The following is a 16,544-nucleotide window of genomic DNA, read 5'->3' on the forward strand; positions in this document are numbered from 1 at the left end:
TGATGTGGGGGTGGGGGGTGAGAGTGTGGCATCTGACGCGGGGGGGGGGGGGCAGGGATAGGAGCACGTACCTGGTGCACCTTGTGGAGGCAGGTGGCTCCATGCGGCTCTGCCCACTAAAGGGGGAGGAAGTGGCTCTGTGAGCTGCAGGGAAACATTCCCTCCTGCCCCCCCCCAATTCCCGGACAATGGGAGTGACAAGGGACTGTGCCTGCAAGGAGTGCTTCCCTGCAGCATTCAGAGCTGTTTCCTGCCCCTGCCAGACAGTCTGTGGGCCCAATGCAGCCTTGATCTTGGCTGCAGAGCTAACGGTCCCCTCTTCAGTGGGTAGCTGGTCCTGACACTCTAGCCACAGTGGCCCCTGTGTAGCTGGAGCACCAGCGTCAGTTCACACTGATGGCCGGGAGGGGACAAGGGAGGGAAACCCCAAGCCTTCGGGTTCCCCACCGTTGCATTATGTCATTGTGATGGCTGTTTGAGGGCAGCAGAGAGAAATGTTGCTGTATGTGGCTGCAGTATGCATAGTTGCAGATATTAGTGTGTGTAGCAATTAAATGGAAATAACTAGATAAAATGCATTCAGCTGCTTAATTGTTGCATCTCGATCGCTGAAAATTACTTGCAAAATTACTTGTTGGAGGAGGGGGTGAATGAGGACATGCTCAGCTGACAATTGTTTTTGTGTTAAGATGGTAAAGTACTTCAACTTTCTATTGCAAATTAAGGTAGAGCACAGTCTTGAAGGTTTGTTACATGCATGAATGTGTAACTGTGTGAACTTTTGCTATCACTGACCTTCTCCCCAATCCAACTTTCCTGTTTGCTACTCACTTTCATTTAGTCTTATACCATTTGGAGCAGAGTTGTAAGGAATCTAGCACATTTTTTATGCTTCTACAATAATGTTTACTGTATCATTCAGATTGATTCAATACAGAGAAAAGGAGATACCAACTTGCCAGTTCTATCGGAATTTACTAAATGGTTAACTCTGGTTGATGATGGATTGTTTTTTCTTGACCGTGCTTTCTCAGGGAACCTGCATTTTCTAGTGATTGTGGTGCCTGTGTTTATTAAAAAAACAAAAACAAACAAAACTCATTTCCAGACTAGGATCCCTCACAGGTGTCTGGGAAGATGTCAAGAGTCTTTACTGTTGCTTGCTTTGTGTTTGTAGGAGAGTGATTATATTGATGGATTTAGATGTTCTCAAAACAGCTGATGTGGTTGGTGCAGCTATTGGCAATCCAGTACCATACAATGAAGGTAAGGAACTTCTTACAGACAATAGAATTGTTTGAGATTTGCTTATTTTTTCAGCTGGTTACTCTGTTTTTTTTTTTTTTAAATCAGTAATTAAATTGTCTTGTGCCTGAAATGATTTCCAGTTCTCAAATATCACTGGTACTTGTGTAGCTTGGAGTTTTGTATAGTGCTTGTCACCATGATATCTAAGCCCAGACTAAATAGATTAGATCCTACCTTGACATGTTATGGGCAAGTATCTGACCAGCTGATCATCACACTTTTTAGCAACTTTCTGCATAGCTCTTAAATGTGATGTTGCCTAATTCTGTACTATGGGAAGTCCCTAACTCAGGAACAGGTTGTGTTCTGAAAGTTCATTTCTAAATCACTTGTTGGGGACTTGTAACCCATTTTCCCGTAGAAACAATGTTATACATTTTAGTTAGGTTCCCAGGCTAGCTCCAGCCTCACAAGACCTGCCACAGGTGAGGCTCCTCTGTCTGGTCTGGAGCAGCTCCCCTGTTCGCAGCAGCTCTGTTTTAATTGGTTAGCTGGTTAAACATCACCAATTAAATGGAATTTTACATCCCTAGCTGCAACGTTTTTTCATTGCAAATAAACATAGTACAGGTTGTACCTCCCACATCTGGAACTCTCTGGTGTGGCAACATCTGCGGTCCAGGGAGCCCCATCCCCTGCTGGGGAACCCCTGATGTTAGTGAGGCCAGGCAGCGGCTGGAGATAGGTGGAGATCCTGAAGGGGACTTCTGGGCATCTGTGGCCACTGTCCTCCCCCATGTGGGCTCTTTGCTGGCTCCTGCAGCCAGCCCCTTTCCTCCTCTCGTCTGCGCCCCCCCCCACGTGGGCTGCACCTAAACCCCACCCTGTTCACCAGGAGGCAGCAAGCGCAGGCTGAGGATTCCAGAGGAGAATGGGGTGGCCAGCCAGCATTTGTGCTGTGCCTCTTCCTGCTCGCCTGAGGCTGCAAGTGAGGTTTTGTTTGTAAGTCTAGAGTGCCTGTATTTCCTTTGTATCTGCTTGTAACTGTCAACATTCAGGCAAACATTTTCCAAGCCACTCTCCCAGAGGTTGTATTTGGAAATTTGATTTAAAAAAATCAGTTTTTCCTCATGAAAGCTGGGTTATAAGTGGGAACGTTGTGGAAGTGCTTTAAACTAGATTAAAAGGGGGGCAGGAGACAAAAAGCCAAAGGCAAGTGTAAAAAAAAAAAAAAAAGACACTGAGAGGGCTAGCTGTTGTGGGACATGGAAACTTACAGTGGAATCAAAGGAGTAACAGGAGGGAAATAAGTGAGGAAATCTGCTTGACAACTAATTGACGCCACCCAAACATAAGGACTATGGTGAATAAACAGATAACTGGAACTCTTCATCCACAAGCTTAATTATGACTCCGTTGGTATCACAGGCTTGGTGGGAAGTCTTATGACTGGAATATGGGTCTAAAGGGCAGTCTTGTTCAGAAAGGGCAGGCAGAGTAAAGAAGGAAGAGGTGTTGTACATATTCTTTAGATTTAATGCACTTGTTCTGAGGAGATGAGGCCAGACCAATTGAAAGTCTGAGTAAAGATAAAAGGGTTAGAACAAAAAGTGACCAAGTAGGGGTCTCCAGGAGACCCACCAGTTCGGGAAAAGGAGGCGGATGAAGCATTTCTAGAACAAATAACAGAACTATCCCGAACACAAGGCCTGGTACTGATGGGGGACTCTTACTTTTCCAAAAGAAGGCTAGACAGTAATGCAGCAAAACATAAACTTTCGAATAAGGTTTTGGAATGTTTTAAGGACAATTTTGTGTTTCTGCAAGTGGAGGAATCAACCGCGGGGACAAACTTGATTCTGACCAGCGGAGGAATTGGTAGTGAGTCTGAAGGTGGAATGCAGTGTGCGTGAAAGTGATCATGAAATGATGATTTCACGAGTTCAAGGAAAGGAAGGGAAAGAGCAGCAGAATAAGGACGGTGGAGATTGTAGTGGTGTCAGCACCTGCCTCTCATGAGCACTCCCTTCTGGTCAGGTGTGGTCCTCCTGTTTCTCTGTTTGTGGTAATGGGGTGGCAGCTACATCTTGTCAGTGACTTCTTTGGCGGGTCTTCAGTGACTCAGCTTTCTAGCCGAGGGGGGTGTATGTGTCTGTAAGTGGAACAGAAAACCCCCTTTGGGTTTGCAGTCTTGACTTGCTAAGGCTTCCTCCTTGGGGACACTGGCCTGTGGAACAGTTCAACAGAGGCTATTGTACCTGCTATTGGTGTGTCCTTTCTAGCAGTACTGCCCCTCTCCAAGACTCTGGCTTTTGCTAGACAGGACCCATTTCAGGACCCCTCACTTGGTCTGGATGGGTTCTGGATTCAGTCCTTGATTGGCCCCCCGCAGCCTGCCAGGAACTTTTTAGCTCCCTTCACTTCAGCTGTCCTCCCTGGGCTCAGTCTTGCTTTGGTGTAGTGGGGGGCTGTCTGCTCTGTAACCCGGGGTCCCCCTGCGCTGTGATGTGATTGCCACTTACTCACCCAATTGTGTATTAACACAGACACTCAGGCTCAGCCTCCAGGGAGAGAGACAAAGGGAGGAGAGTGGAGACCAGCACCGGGCTGGGGGGCAGGGCCTTGAGGGGAGGCAGTTGCTGTCTGGGAAGCATGGAGAGAAAAGGCTAAGCTGGGGGCTAGGGGTCATGGATCCTAACCTTAGGGCCTGAGCCATCCTGGCCCTGCCCCCAGTAGCCACATCACGTAAAATCAATAAACCCCTCGCTGTTCTACTGGCTGGTGGAGACTGTTCCTGCTGGTACGGGGGTACAGGATCGGGGAAACCCCAACTCGCCATCACACTTGCCCACTCTGAGCTGTCTTTTGTCCTGCTGCTGTTTCAGGAGGGAGGGGTAGCCTGTTAGTCTGTAACTTTAAAAACTACAAGCAGTCCTGTGGCACCTTAGAGCCTAAGACATATATCATGAGCTTTCATGGGTAAAACATTCTTCATCAGCACAAAAGCTCATGATATAATGTATTTGCTAATCTCTAAGGTGTCACAGGACTGCTCGTTTTTAAAGTTTATGGTTAGTGCTAGGTCTAGATTTACCTTTTCTTAACACCTTTTTCTCTGCATTTTAAGGAGTTTTATTAAGTTATTGTATTTTAGCTCTTGTATTTTGCAGTGCTGCAGCCCCTCCTGCTGAGAGATGTAAAAGCTTAACCACTTAAATAATTTCAGAGGGGGAGCCGAGTTAGTCTGTAACAGGAAAAACTTAAACAACAAATAGTCTAGTAGCACTTTAAAGATTAACAAAACATGTAGATGGTATTATGACTTTTGTGGGCACAGCCCACTTCCTCAGATGACTGGCGTGCTGGATGTCCAGAACCAAAAATAAATAAGGGAAGAGGGGAGAAGGAAAAATTGGATGGGGGGGAAGGGGGAGAAACATTTCAAAGGGAAAGCCGAGCCAATATGTAGCAGGAAAATAAAAAAATAGTCTATTAGCACCTAAAGACTAGATCGTTAAGAGGCAGATAAGAACCATTAGTTTGCAATGTAAAGGAAGAGTTGAAACAAAAAACAGGACTATGTAGCACTTTAAAAACTAACAAGATGGTTTACTAGGTGATGAGCTTTTGTGGGCCAGACCCACTTCCTCAGATCAAGTAGTGGAAGAAAATTGTTTCAGCTACACCAGACTAACACGACTACATTTCTATCACTAAAGGAAGAGTATTAACACTAGATTCTACACAGACATAAAGAACCATAGGCACCTTCATTATTTGGTTGGTTGATAATGTCCCAGCCATCCAATATCGCGATGTAAACCATTTGCATGAGAATTGAACTTGTGAATGAAGTGGAGTTCCGAACCTTTCTGTGTATTTGGCTTGTTGAATTGGTCTAGACTCTATACCAAAACAGCAACTTGGAGCTGGCGGGACACTGTAGAAACAAAACAGCAACTTGGAGATCCCCTAATGTAGTGGTTCCCAAACTTTTCGGCATCATGCCCCCTTTTTGATTTTTGAGAAACCCTCAGGCGCCCCCCCCTTAATAACAGCAAAACTTGTTGAGCCAAAAAAAAAAAAGGAGCTGACTGGGGCCGAAAAACAAAAATAGCAGCAAAACTTGGGTGTGGGGGGGGGGGAGGTGAGATGAATGGGGGGACTGGGTCACCTCATGCCCCCCTGAAATTTCTTCACATCCCCCCAGTTTGGGAACCCATGCCTTAATGAGTATCCAGGGAGGTTAAATTGTTCACCACCAACTTTCTGTATGTTCCCTTTTTGGATATCTGATTCATGTCCATTCATTCTTTCCCGTAGGGACTGTCCAGTTTGTCCAATATATATCATAGTGGGGCGGGCATTGCTGGCATTTGATGGCATAGACCGCATTACTGAATGTGCAGTTAAATGAGCCTCTGATTTGGTGGCTGATGTGGTTGGGTCCAGTGATGAATTTGCTTGGGTAGATATGTGCACAGAGTTGCACTGGGGCTGATTGCACCGGGGTTCCTAGACGCTTACGATGTAGCTGTGTAGCATGGTTGCTGGAAAGAATTAGTTTCAGGTTGGGGGGTTGTCTGTAAGCAAGAATAGGCCGTTCTTGCAAGGCCTCTGAGAGTGAGGGATCATTTTCCAGGATAGGTTGTAGATTGTGGATAATGCGTTGGAGGGGTTTAAGGTGTGGACTGTATGTAGGTGATGACAAGTGGAATTCTGTTGTTTTCTTTTTTGGGTCTGTCTTGAAGTAGTTCATGTCTGGGTTCTTTTTTGGCTCTGTTGATCTGTTTTTTCACTTCCCCAGGTGGGTATTTTGGTTTTAGGAATGCTCTAATGCATTTAATAATGTCCCTTTAAATAACTGTCAACCCTGAATTCTTTTGAAGTAGTAATAGAAAGTGGTCGCTTGCTGTGGCTCTTCTCTAGATGGTTTTTTTTGTTTTATAACACGCTTGAATGTGGGTGTTTTATTCCGTGGGGCTCTTGTTGAAAACAAGATTATATCCCATTGTGACACTGTGGGTATGTCTTCCTCATTTTCCCTTAGTAGACTTTCAGTGAGTTCAATGAACAATGCCTCTTTGGGGGTTGAGTCTATTTAATCAATAGTCAAACATGCTATGTAAGCAAGCCAGCACTTTCTTTAAGACCTAGGGCTTCCCTTCTTTCTGAAGCTGTGCAGTCTATCCTGTGCTAATTCAGGTTTTCTCTCAAGCCTTTCTGCCTGGAGAGCTTTGTAGTCTTTCTCCTCTGGAGCTTTCTCTGTGTTGTTCTGTGGCTGGTTACTCTCTCTGGGAGCCTCTGGTCTCCTGGAACTCACCACTGGGAGTGGTTTTACTCAAGCTTCCCTGAGGAGCATCCTCTTTGCTCTGGATGCCTGCCTGAGAATTGAACTGAGACCCAGCTGTTTCTTAACTAATTAACTCTCTCTTCAGTGGACCATGTCACAGAGAAGCTGGGTGCCCAACCCCACAAAGGGCAGCCCCTGTGACAGGCATCCTAAAGTCAGTTTAAATCACTTGGGTCTCCATAAAGCAGTTGCTGTGGGAGATGTGGCAGGCTCAGGCTTGGTCTACATTTGAAAGTTAGGTCAGCATAGCCTAGGGATGTAAGAGCGTAGTTGATTAATTCAGAAGGCGTCCCGCTGCTCCAGTCCTCCGGGGCGAGAAAATCCCCATTCGTAACTGCGGATCCGACATAAGTCGGATCTGCGTAACTCGGGGACTGCCTGTATAGCCATGGTGCTCAGAGGTGTGGAGAAAAATTCAAATCCATTGGGCACTGTAACCACGGCGATGTAACCCTCAACATGAGTGCAGGTAGGAGGAATGCTTCCATCTACTGCTGGGTGAGATTTTGGAGTTTCCTTGGTGATGGGACCCCTGTTATTGCTGTGGGAAGCATCTGTGCTACAGAAGCTTATCTGTGGCACCATAGCTGTGCTGCAGTCCTGTGTCTGCTGTGCACATAGCCTCAGGGTGGCTTGCAGTTGCTTTGTAACGCATTTGAATGTTAGAGGGTGTTGTATGCGATTAGGCTCTTGTAAAGGTAAGGTTGGCGCCCTGGGGCAGTTCTCATTACCTTGGTCACCAGTCCATCGCACTATAAGCAGTTTTTCCCCCTTTGACTAACAGGACAGGGGCACCAGCAGCAGCATTCCTCCACTCCAGCTGCCACCACAACATACAGCAAACCACAGCAGCAGACTGGGAATTCAGCATCAGGTAAGATACTTCTCATTCAGGGTGTCTCAGTGGTAGTTGGCCCTATTGGACTGAATCATGAGTCTGAGTTGGATTAGGGCTGCAAAGTAAAACCAACGTAGGGTGCTCTAACAGCAGAGAATGGAGGCAGCTTCTGGGCACCTAGAAAAGGGAGGGCAAGAAGCTGCTCTAAGCCAGGAATGAGAAGTTGACAGCAACGAACAGTAAGTGGCGCCTCTCCCTTCTGGTCCGTGAGAGGCTGCTGCCCAAGAGTCTTTGCAGTCTGTTTTCATAGTGAAAAGGAATTACAGCTGGGGTGGGCAAAAGCCTCTCGGTGGGCTGGATCCGGCCCATGAGGCAGTTTCAGGCCCCGCCCCCTAGCTCTATTTAAAGGGCTTGTGTCTTCCCTGCACCTTGCCTAGCAGCTGCAGGGAAGGCACAAGCCCTTTAAATAGAAACAGCTGAAAGGGATCACAGCTCCTCACACCTCTAGCACATTGCTGGACTGGGACTGGGGCGGGAGCTGTGTCTATTCAAAGGGCTCTTGTGTTCCCTGGCTGCTAGGCAACGGGTTGCCTGACAGGCACAGGGAAGGCGCCAACCCTTTAAATAAAAGCACTTAAAAGGACTTGCAGCTCGTCCAGCTTCTACTGAGTTGTTAGGAAGCCAGAGATGTGAGCCCTTTCAACTGCTTCTATTTAAAGGGCTCGCCTGCTGGGTGGCTGCATTGCCTGGCAGTCAACCAGCAGTCTCAAGCCCTTTAAACAGAAGCAATTGAAAAGAGCTCACACCTCTTCCCCACTGTCTGGTTGCCTGGGAGCCTTTCAACTGCTTCTATTCAAAGGGCTTGTGCCTGCCGGGCAGCTGCCAGGCAATAGGTAAGAAGTGGGGCGCATGGCTTTGTTCTCCTTTCATATACATGGTGGACAATGTTCCAGGTGACCCCCAAATTGAGCTTATTGACTTGCAGAGTGATGCCTTGCTTGCAGAGCAATTCAAATCAACGCCACTTCTGGAATTTTAGTCATCTCTCAATGAACAAAGTTTTCCGAAGGTCAAGGTTCATGCCCAAAAGATGCTGGTATTGTTCAGATCAACTTACATCTGCGAGCAGACATTTTCTGTGGTGAAATTCAATAAATCTAAGAACAGCTCTTCTGTCAGTGATGACCATCTTGCAGTAGTGCTCTGCATTGCAACATCAGAAGTGACACCTGACTTCGTCTTCCTTGTTAATGTCCAACATAGACTTTCTTCTTCACACTGAGTTGCATTTTTTCTTTTCCACTTAAATTTAATGCACATAAGTTGCATTAAACTCAGGTGGGCAATAAGTAAGATGTGGCTTCTGCCAGTGCTGATTATCCTGTGCCTCTGCAGATATGGCCATTTAAAGCTCCTGTTGGCTGTGGATCACCATTCCCAGCCCATGTGAGCTGTAGGAAGTGGTGTCCCAATTCAAGCAGCGCCCATTGGCTAGAGATGGTGCTCCATGGTGAGCGGGAGGTTCAAGCAGCTGTCCCGGTGGAGGTGCATGTAAATAAAGCACTGGTGGCTGCCGGGGCTAACCCTGGTGAGCCATGTCCGCTTCGCAGGTTGGATCCCCACCACTGATGTAACTAAATGTTTAATGTTGGTGGTTTTGTTGTTACAAATGCTTCAGGTGTTTTCAAAATGTTAACGATGTTGTTACAGATTTTACAAGTGTTGCCTTCTATGATAATCTATGGATAATGTTGTATGCATTATATGCAACAAAGTAATTACTTTGTTGAGTAAAAAAACATATTGGCATCTTTTCATCGCACATGTACCACCCTTTCCGCCCAAGACTCTGCCCCTTCTGGGTCGGCCCACGGACACTTCTGAAATTTGTGAAGTGGCCCTCCCTTCAAAAATTATTGCCCACCTCTGAATTACAGCCTTTGAAATGTTTGACCCCTTCTGTGAGGGAAGAACGATGAGTCCATCTTAAAACACATGAAAGAAACTTGGTAAAAATTCTTGACTTTATTTGGCATATATTGCACATTCTTCCTATTAGCGTTTTGTTTAGTTGAAACTACATTGTGACCCTCTGGTTCCCAACTGATTGAAAGGGTGGGTCTGTGCTAAGCCATTGAAACAGAATGGTTAGATGTTATATGGATGAGACTCAATTGAAACTCTCTCTATAAATACTAGTTCTTGCTGAGGGCTTTAAATTGGCATAAATTATCTGTCTAGCTGTAGAATTATTTTTCAAACAAAAAAATTTCAATCCAAGTCTGAGCTACGAGTAAAATATGGGACCTGTCTTGGACTTTTTCCCCAAATTTCATTGTTAGAGAAACATTTTGAAATAGAGAATTTTGAAACCTGCTTATTATTAAGACGGAAGTGAAAATGACTCTTACCTTATTTTCTTTACCCCTTATTTAAATGTATTTGGTGATCCAGTCTATATTCATAGGAGCATAAATAGACTTATAAGCTATGTGATGGATTTCTCCAAGGAATCGCAGAACTTGTCACACTTATTGGTGTTGGTTCATGCTTACTAATTACTTCATGGGCACTCAGCTAATATTTCTAACCGAACATCTGTGGACACTTGTTCATGGCTGCCATTCCTGGTTCTTTTATACTATTTAATAGTCATAAAAAAGACTGAAACATTTCTCTTCTGAAACAGGTGCAGTTTGTGACTCCAGAATAGAAGGGCTTTAAAACAGTGATTAATGTCTTTAAAATCGTACTCTTTGTTGCTTAAATACCATGTTGACTGAAGCCTTATAAATGCCTATGTGCATTTCTTTCTACTTGCTTATGGACATCATCTTCCTGTAGCTCAGGGTATGTCTACATTTGCTCCCTAGTTCGGACTAGGGATACAAATGTAGGCAACCGAAATTGCTAATGAAGCGGGGATAAAAAAGTAAGGAGTAACGTTAGTTCAAACCAAGGGCTTTGGTTCGAACTACTGTGTCCTGGCGCGCACTTCTGGTTTGAATCAGCTGTGATTCGGACTAGCGCGCCGGGCGAGATCTTGCTAATGAAGTGCAGGATATTTAAATCCCCGCTTCATTAGCAATTTCGGTTGCCTACATTTGCATCCCTAGTCCAAACTAGGGAGCAAATGTGGATGTACCCTCAGTGAGAGAATGTCTCTTGCAGATTAATAGAGTGCTACCTGATATGGGCTTGCCACTTGAAGTTAACTTATTTTAACCTTTGTTGATGCTTAGAGACATGTAAGATCATTTTGTCTGAGTTCTATATAGCTGAACTTGTGTGTGTTTTTTCTAGGTCCCACTGCGGTGAAGTACCATGGCCCCACAAAGCAGTATGGGAAAGCAGGCGGTTCCAGCTTCTTGAGCACCCCTGGTGGATCACAGTCCAAAGTTGTACCAATTGCAAGTCTGAATCCATACCAGTCCAAGTGAGTTACAGAATCTCTGTTGTCCACGTTCAAAGAGTGCTGTAGGCATGAAGAAATAACACTCAGAGTAAATTTCTGCTTTCTCAGAAGAAATACCAGTCTTTTAAGTCTGTCAAATTCTTTTAATTTCTTTTGGACACCATGTCAGTTATCTCAATACAGCAGGCACTAAAGGTATTTTTTTGATTACCCTATGTGCTAGGAACTCTGATAATCAGAGATTAGGCTCTGGATCACATGATAAAAGTTGATCACAGAGTCTGTGGGCTCTGCTGATCTTTGATCTGTTAGTATGGTATGTTGCCTCAAAATCAATTGACATGTTATGTTTCCTTTTGGTAGTAGCCTGTTTAACTGCCCTACCATAAACTTGTGCACCCTGGCTTCAGGATAAATGACATCCTGTTTTAAGAGAACGTAGATATAAATATTTTGGGAACATCGATGGTTAAATTATACAAGCTGATCTGCTTTAGTCTATATTTTATCCATGGTATGAACCTGAAAATTGGACTCCTGCAAGGTTCTAATATGTGGCCTTTCAGTCTAGGTATACTGCTTTACTGGGGATGCTTAATATTGAAGAGTGAAAGATTAAAGGCAGGTTGCTTCTAGGAGAATTTTTTGGTACTTTATCATGCTATATGCCTTAAAAGTGACTTTGTTTTCTTAAATGTTTTTGGTTCTCTATAATTTCTGTTTCAGTGGCATAAACACCGTACCTTTTACACAGACAAGTAGAGTCACTGAGCAACAGTGGGAAATCTTAGGTTCTGTATTAACAGCATAGAAACTGAAAGTCTGTGAAATTTGTAAGACTCCACTCCATTCTAAAAAAGGACATTGGACTACTAATTCTTACTGTCTTGTTTCCAGATGGACCATTTGTGCTCGTGTTACCCAAAAAGGCCAGATTCGCACCTGGAGCAACTCCCGCGGTGAGGGAAAGCTGTTCTCTATAGAGCTGGTTGATGAAAGTGTAAGTGCTGCAGTGGGATCCAAGATACGACAGCGAAGAGAGCGTTGGAAGTTTGCATAGTTAGAAGCAGATGAGTTCTTGAGAAACAAAATTTCTGTATTTAAGTAAATGAGAGAAGGAAGAACTAAGGACGTTTTTGGCAGATTTGTTATAGAGAATGGCATTCTTTGAGGTCTTAGGGTATGTCCCACTCTCATTCACTCAGAGTCTTTATAGATATCTAAAATGAGACCCTAAATACTGTTGTTTGCATCTTTTGTTAGCTCAGTGGTATGTGGCCAAAAATGGTGGCAGCATCAGAATTTGGTCTCTACACAGACCACGTTTCAGTTTTGTGGCACTTCTCTTAGATTGACAGAAGAATCCCATTCCTGTTGCTTTGACTTCACATCCATCATGCAAGGCATAAAAAATGTAATCCAAACGAGCATTTTCAAATAGAAACTTACATTCTGATTTCCTAATTAAAATGAATAAATATGCAATACAGGGAAATTCCATTTCTGGTTTAAACAGCAAGGAGTTCAGTGGCACTTTAAAAACTAACAAATTCATTAGGGCAATAGGGCATAAGCTTTTATGAGATACAACTCTCACACAGATGCTGAAGAGGAAAACCATTTCTGGTTTGTTTTGAAGAATGAAACGTGGTCAGTTTCTCAATTAATTTTTTTTGTTATACAGCAGCTTGTTTGTTCGTATGAGATTTTTTTTCAATACTAAATGTTCGTAATTCGACACATCTTCATTAGTCTTATTTCACGTCTGCATGCTGTCAGCATTTTGACTGACAGTTTTTAATATTTTTATTGCATAAATATCTTAACTAGTGGAATTCTAGCTCAGCCATTAATTGTCACTCAGGGAAGAGCTTGTCGCAACACACACTGCTGTACCTATCAGCGTGATGTTATCCCATAATTTGTGAAGCTAAATGCTATGTCTAAAAGGAGATGTTGCCTGATCTGTAAAATGACATAATTGATGCAAGGTTTGGGCATATCTGTTCAGAGCTACACTTCTTTACAACAACATGTTGGCATACTGCACTTGCTAGTACATGCCATTCTTTCTGGAGGTTCTTATGTGGGTTTAAGTAAAGTCATGGATATGAACTCAGATGTTTGTTGCGGGTTTGGAGCTAGTCTTACAGGGTATTCCACATCTATGGAAATGGAACCACTTTATATTGGAAGGCTTTGCACATTGAATTTTAATTCTAACTGGGTTTTGCATTTTCCTGCAGGGTGAAATTAGAGCTACTGCTTTCAATGATCAAGTGGACAAGTTTTTTCCGCTCATTGAATTGAATAAGGTACAGTATGACTGTTTATTTTATAACCAGTATGAGTTAGAGGGGTGTTTATAGAGTCTATTGAGTTGTTTAACGGTGTGCGTAGGTCATTTGCAGCATTTCACTGCAGATGTATCCTATGTTTCATCCCTTCTCCTTTTCTTTAGGTATATTACTTCACCAAAGGCCATCTAAAGACAGCTAATAAGCAGTATACAGCTGTGAAAAATGACTATGAGATCACATTCAGTAATGAGACTTCAGTAATACCCTGTGAGGATGCTCAGCACCTTCCTTCGGTTCAGTTTGCGTTTGTGCCCATCTCTGATTTGGAGAACACATGCAAAGACACAATTGTTGGTGAGTCCATATAGCAAGATGGGGTGCCAAGAAACTTAAAATCATTTGTCTTGTAGCAAATAATTGAGGAGCAGGTGGTGAAACATAGTGTTATGTGATTAATATGTTCTCTGTCAGGCACTGCAGTGTGGCAGGTGCCCCCAGAAATGCTTCAGGTAGTTACTTTTGCTAGTCTTGGTGCTAGGGAGTTGGGGTTCTTTGTACTAGCCATGCACACTGATTTATCTGCCAGCTTGCAGTATAAACTAGAAGGTGAATGGGGCCACAAGTATGATATGTTCTGTTTCTGAGGGAAGGTGCAAAGAAACATTCTGTATGCATCTTTCTGCATCTCTGCAATACATTTGGCATTACTTCTTGTGATTGTCTTGCATTGCTTCACTAGGAGCTCTGAAACTTTCCTCTAACTCAGTGGGTAAAGCACTCTGGGAAGATCAGAGGCTGGGATGATAGTTCTCACTTGTAGTGGCTCCCCAGAAATATGTTAAGAACATAAGCATGGCCATACTGGGGGAGACCAAAGGTCCATCTAATGCAGTGTCCTGTCACCTGATATTGGCCACTGTCAGAATCCCAGAGGGCATGATTCAGAGGTGTTCAACTAGCGTTTAGAAACAAATGTCAGAGTTCAAAGCAATGTAGAGATTAGTGGGCGTATTGCACAAGCTTATCACTTCTAAAGTGTCCACATACATGCTTGGGTTGATAAATGAAAAAAAGACTTTGGTGTCCTCCTCATAGTTGCTGGAACATGCTTGTCTGCATAATAGACGCTTTGTAATCCCCTGGTTCAAGAGAACCTTAGACTGGAAAAGCAAGTAGTGCTGCAAGGTGAGAATGAAGTCTCTTTTATAAAGTGGTAGGTGAGAAGATTGCACAAAATCTTAAACCTACCTGCTATGGTGGATTACTTTATGAACTGTTAAATTCATCGAGAAAATAGCATTGCAAAGATGTAATGGATTTTCCTTTCACTAACAGCCTTTCAACTTTAATATACAGGGTTCCCAAGTTTTAGACTTTTAGAATTTTTATAGGGATTTAGAATCTCTGAAGATGTAATCTGATGCTACCTGTGTATGAGTTCTTCCCATGTCGTCTTTGCTCATCTGACCCAGTCATGACCTTCAAGTAATTCAAACTGAATTATGCCTGCTTTTCAGACATAATTGGAGTCTGTAAGAGCTATGAAGACATCACTAAAATTACAGTGAAATCTACCAATAGAGAAGTATCCAAGAGGAATGTGCATTTAATGGATACATCTGGGAAGATGGTGACAGCTACTCTGTGGGGAGATGAGGTAAGTGCCTGGTTACCTGTTCTGAGCTTTCACATATATAGAGAGAAGAATGGGTATAATATGTCACCTGTGGCGGCTAAGAGTGGGGATGCGTCTCTGTATAGAGGGTAAAAGATTTAGTTTGGTTTCTCTGATCTGACCTTGTTAGCCTTTCTCCACAATAACTTTATACTGTGGCCAATCTGGCATAGTTTGAGCCACGATGTGCAACATGCCTATTTCTCTCCAGACTCTGGCAGCCTTCGTATTCAGGAAGCACTGTCAGCATTAGCTCTAGAGGAGTTGCTGCTTTGATCAAGAAAGAGCTCAGTGACCAAAGGTATCCAGCAGGGTTAAGGTTTAGTCGTAGGGCAGGGTCCTTGGAATGCTGAATAAAGTCAAAACTTGCCTGGGGTTGTGAGGAGGGGTCAACCTCAAAAAGCTAGCAAGAACAAAGAGCCAATGAATGTATTTGGTTTTTAACCACAGGACTGGGATTTTGGGAACATGAGCTCAGTTTTGAGAATTGCCACCAATATCTGATGTGGCCTTAAACAAGTAATGTGGTAGGCTCTTGTTGATCTATGCCTCAGTTTTTTGTCTGTGAAATAGTTATGATTCTTATCCACCTGACAAGGATTCTTTGAGGCTAGAGCCATGGTGTCCAACCCATTCTGAAGCATACTAGCCACATACAACCAGACAAATAGCCACGTGTGGCTAGCATGTTGGACATCTCGGGGCTAGATGTTCATATGTCACACAGCTCCTCTGATGGAAGGTGCCACTGAAGAGCTAAATGTTATTGCTGTGCAAATAGTCATTTTTATATTTATGGGGTTTTCTTCTCTTTGGGGATGTCTCTGTGAAAGTGCCCAGATGACAGCAATCTTAATAAATTTTGCTTCAGTTAAACTGAGAAAATGGAATTAAAAGAAAATGTTTGCTCAATATATCTAAATTTACTCTTCTCGTAAGCTAAACTAGATAAGGCATTCTCATCAGTGTGGCAGGTCAAAAGAAAAACAAGCAACTTGCATTTCTTGTAAGCAATAATTTTTCTGACCACATAGGTCCTCTTGTTAGCATGTTACTGTCAAGAGAGAAATCATCCTTGGGTTAAGTCTGTTCTGATCTGGGACAGCTATCCTCCCTTTCCAAACCATTTTTCTCCACTTAAATACACACAGGATGGGATTTTGGGGACTACTTGCAGTCTCTGAGATTGGCCATTGGGGATTCAAAAATCCTTTAAACAACGATTAATAGCCTGTTTTCAAGGCTTAATGACCTGACCTAGATACTGTGCCTCAGAGATACAGCTGGACAATCTGGTCCAGTTTGGGCCTGTTTGTAGTCATGATCTATGAATTATGAACCGAGATGAGCGCCCATGTTGTGCCATTTATATTTTATGTTTTCACAGGCGGAAAGATTTGATGGGTCTAGACAGCCTGTGGTAGCCATCAAAGGAGCCAGAGTTTCTGATTTTGGTGGCCGGAGTCTTTCTGTCCTGACCTCGAGCACAGTTGTGGTGAACCCGGATAGTCCAGAAGCATTTAAACTTCGAGGCTGGTATGACTGTGTAGTTGTGTTGAATAGAGGCGGCTGCCCACTGCTTGACTTTGACTTGTTGGAGATTCTGTTCTGTTTTACCCCTCTAATCCACATGTAAGCAGTTTAGAACGTTCAGAAGGGAAGCACAGGATCTGGGTTCTAGGTAGAATAGTTTCTATTTCTCTTGGCGGCTTTAT

The 16,544-nt window shown here is 43.6% G+C and overlaps 1 protein-coding gene across 1 annotated transcript in view; it reads left to right on the forward strand.

The window, feature by feature from the left end:
• Window positions 1-16,544, forward strand: part of RPA1 (replication protein A1) — a 32,829-nt gene that overhangs the window by 4,251 nt on the left and 12,034 nt on the right. Inside the window, exons 5-12 of the mRNA XM_075904474.2 lie at window positions 1,178-1,266; window positions 7,386-7,475; window positions 10,743-10,875; window positions 11,752-11,854; window positions 13,101-13,169; window positions 13,316-13,508; window positions 14,672-14,811; window positions 16,217-16,365. Coding sequence (XP_075760589.1) covers window positions 1,178-1,266; window positions 7,386-7,475; window positions 10,743-10,875; window positions 11,752-11,854; window positions 13,101-13,169; window positions 13,316-13,508; window positions 14,672-14,811; window positions 16,217-16,365 — 966 coding nt within the window. The remainder of the gene's footprint in view (window positions 1-1,177; window positions 1,267-7,385; window positions 7,476-10,742; window positions 10,876-11,751; window positions 11,855-13,100; window positions 13,170-13,315; window positions 13,509-14,671; window positions 14,812-16,216; window positions 16,366-16,544) is intronic.

Source organism: Pelodiscus sinensis, chromosome 21, assembly GCF_052426305.1.
Source record: "Pelodiscus sinensis isolate ZL-2025 chromosome 21, ASM5242630v1, whole genome shotgun sequence".
Taxonomy (NCBI): Eukaryota; Metazoa; Chordata; order Testudines; family Trionychidae; genus Pelodiscus; species Pelodiscus sinensis.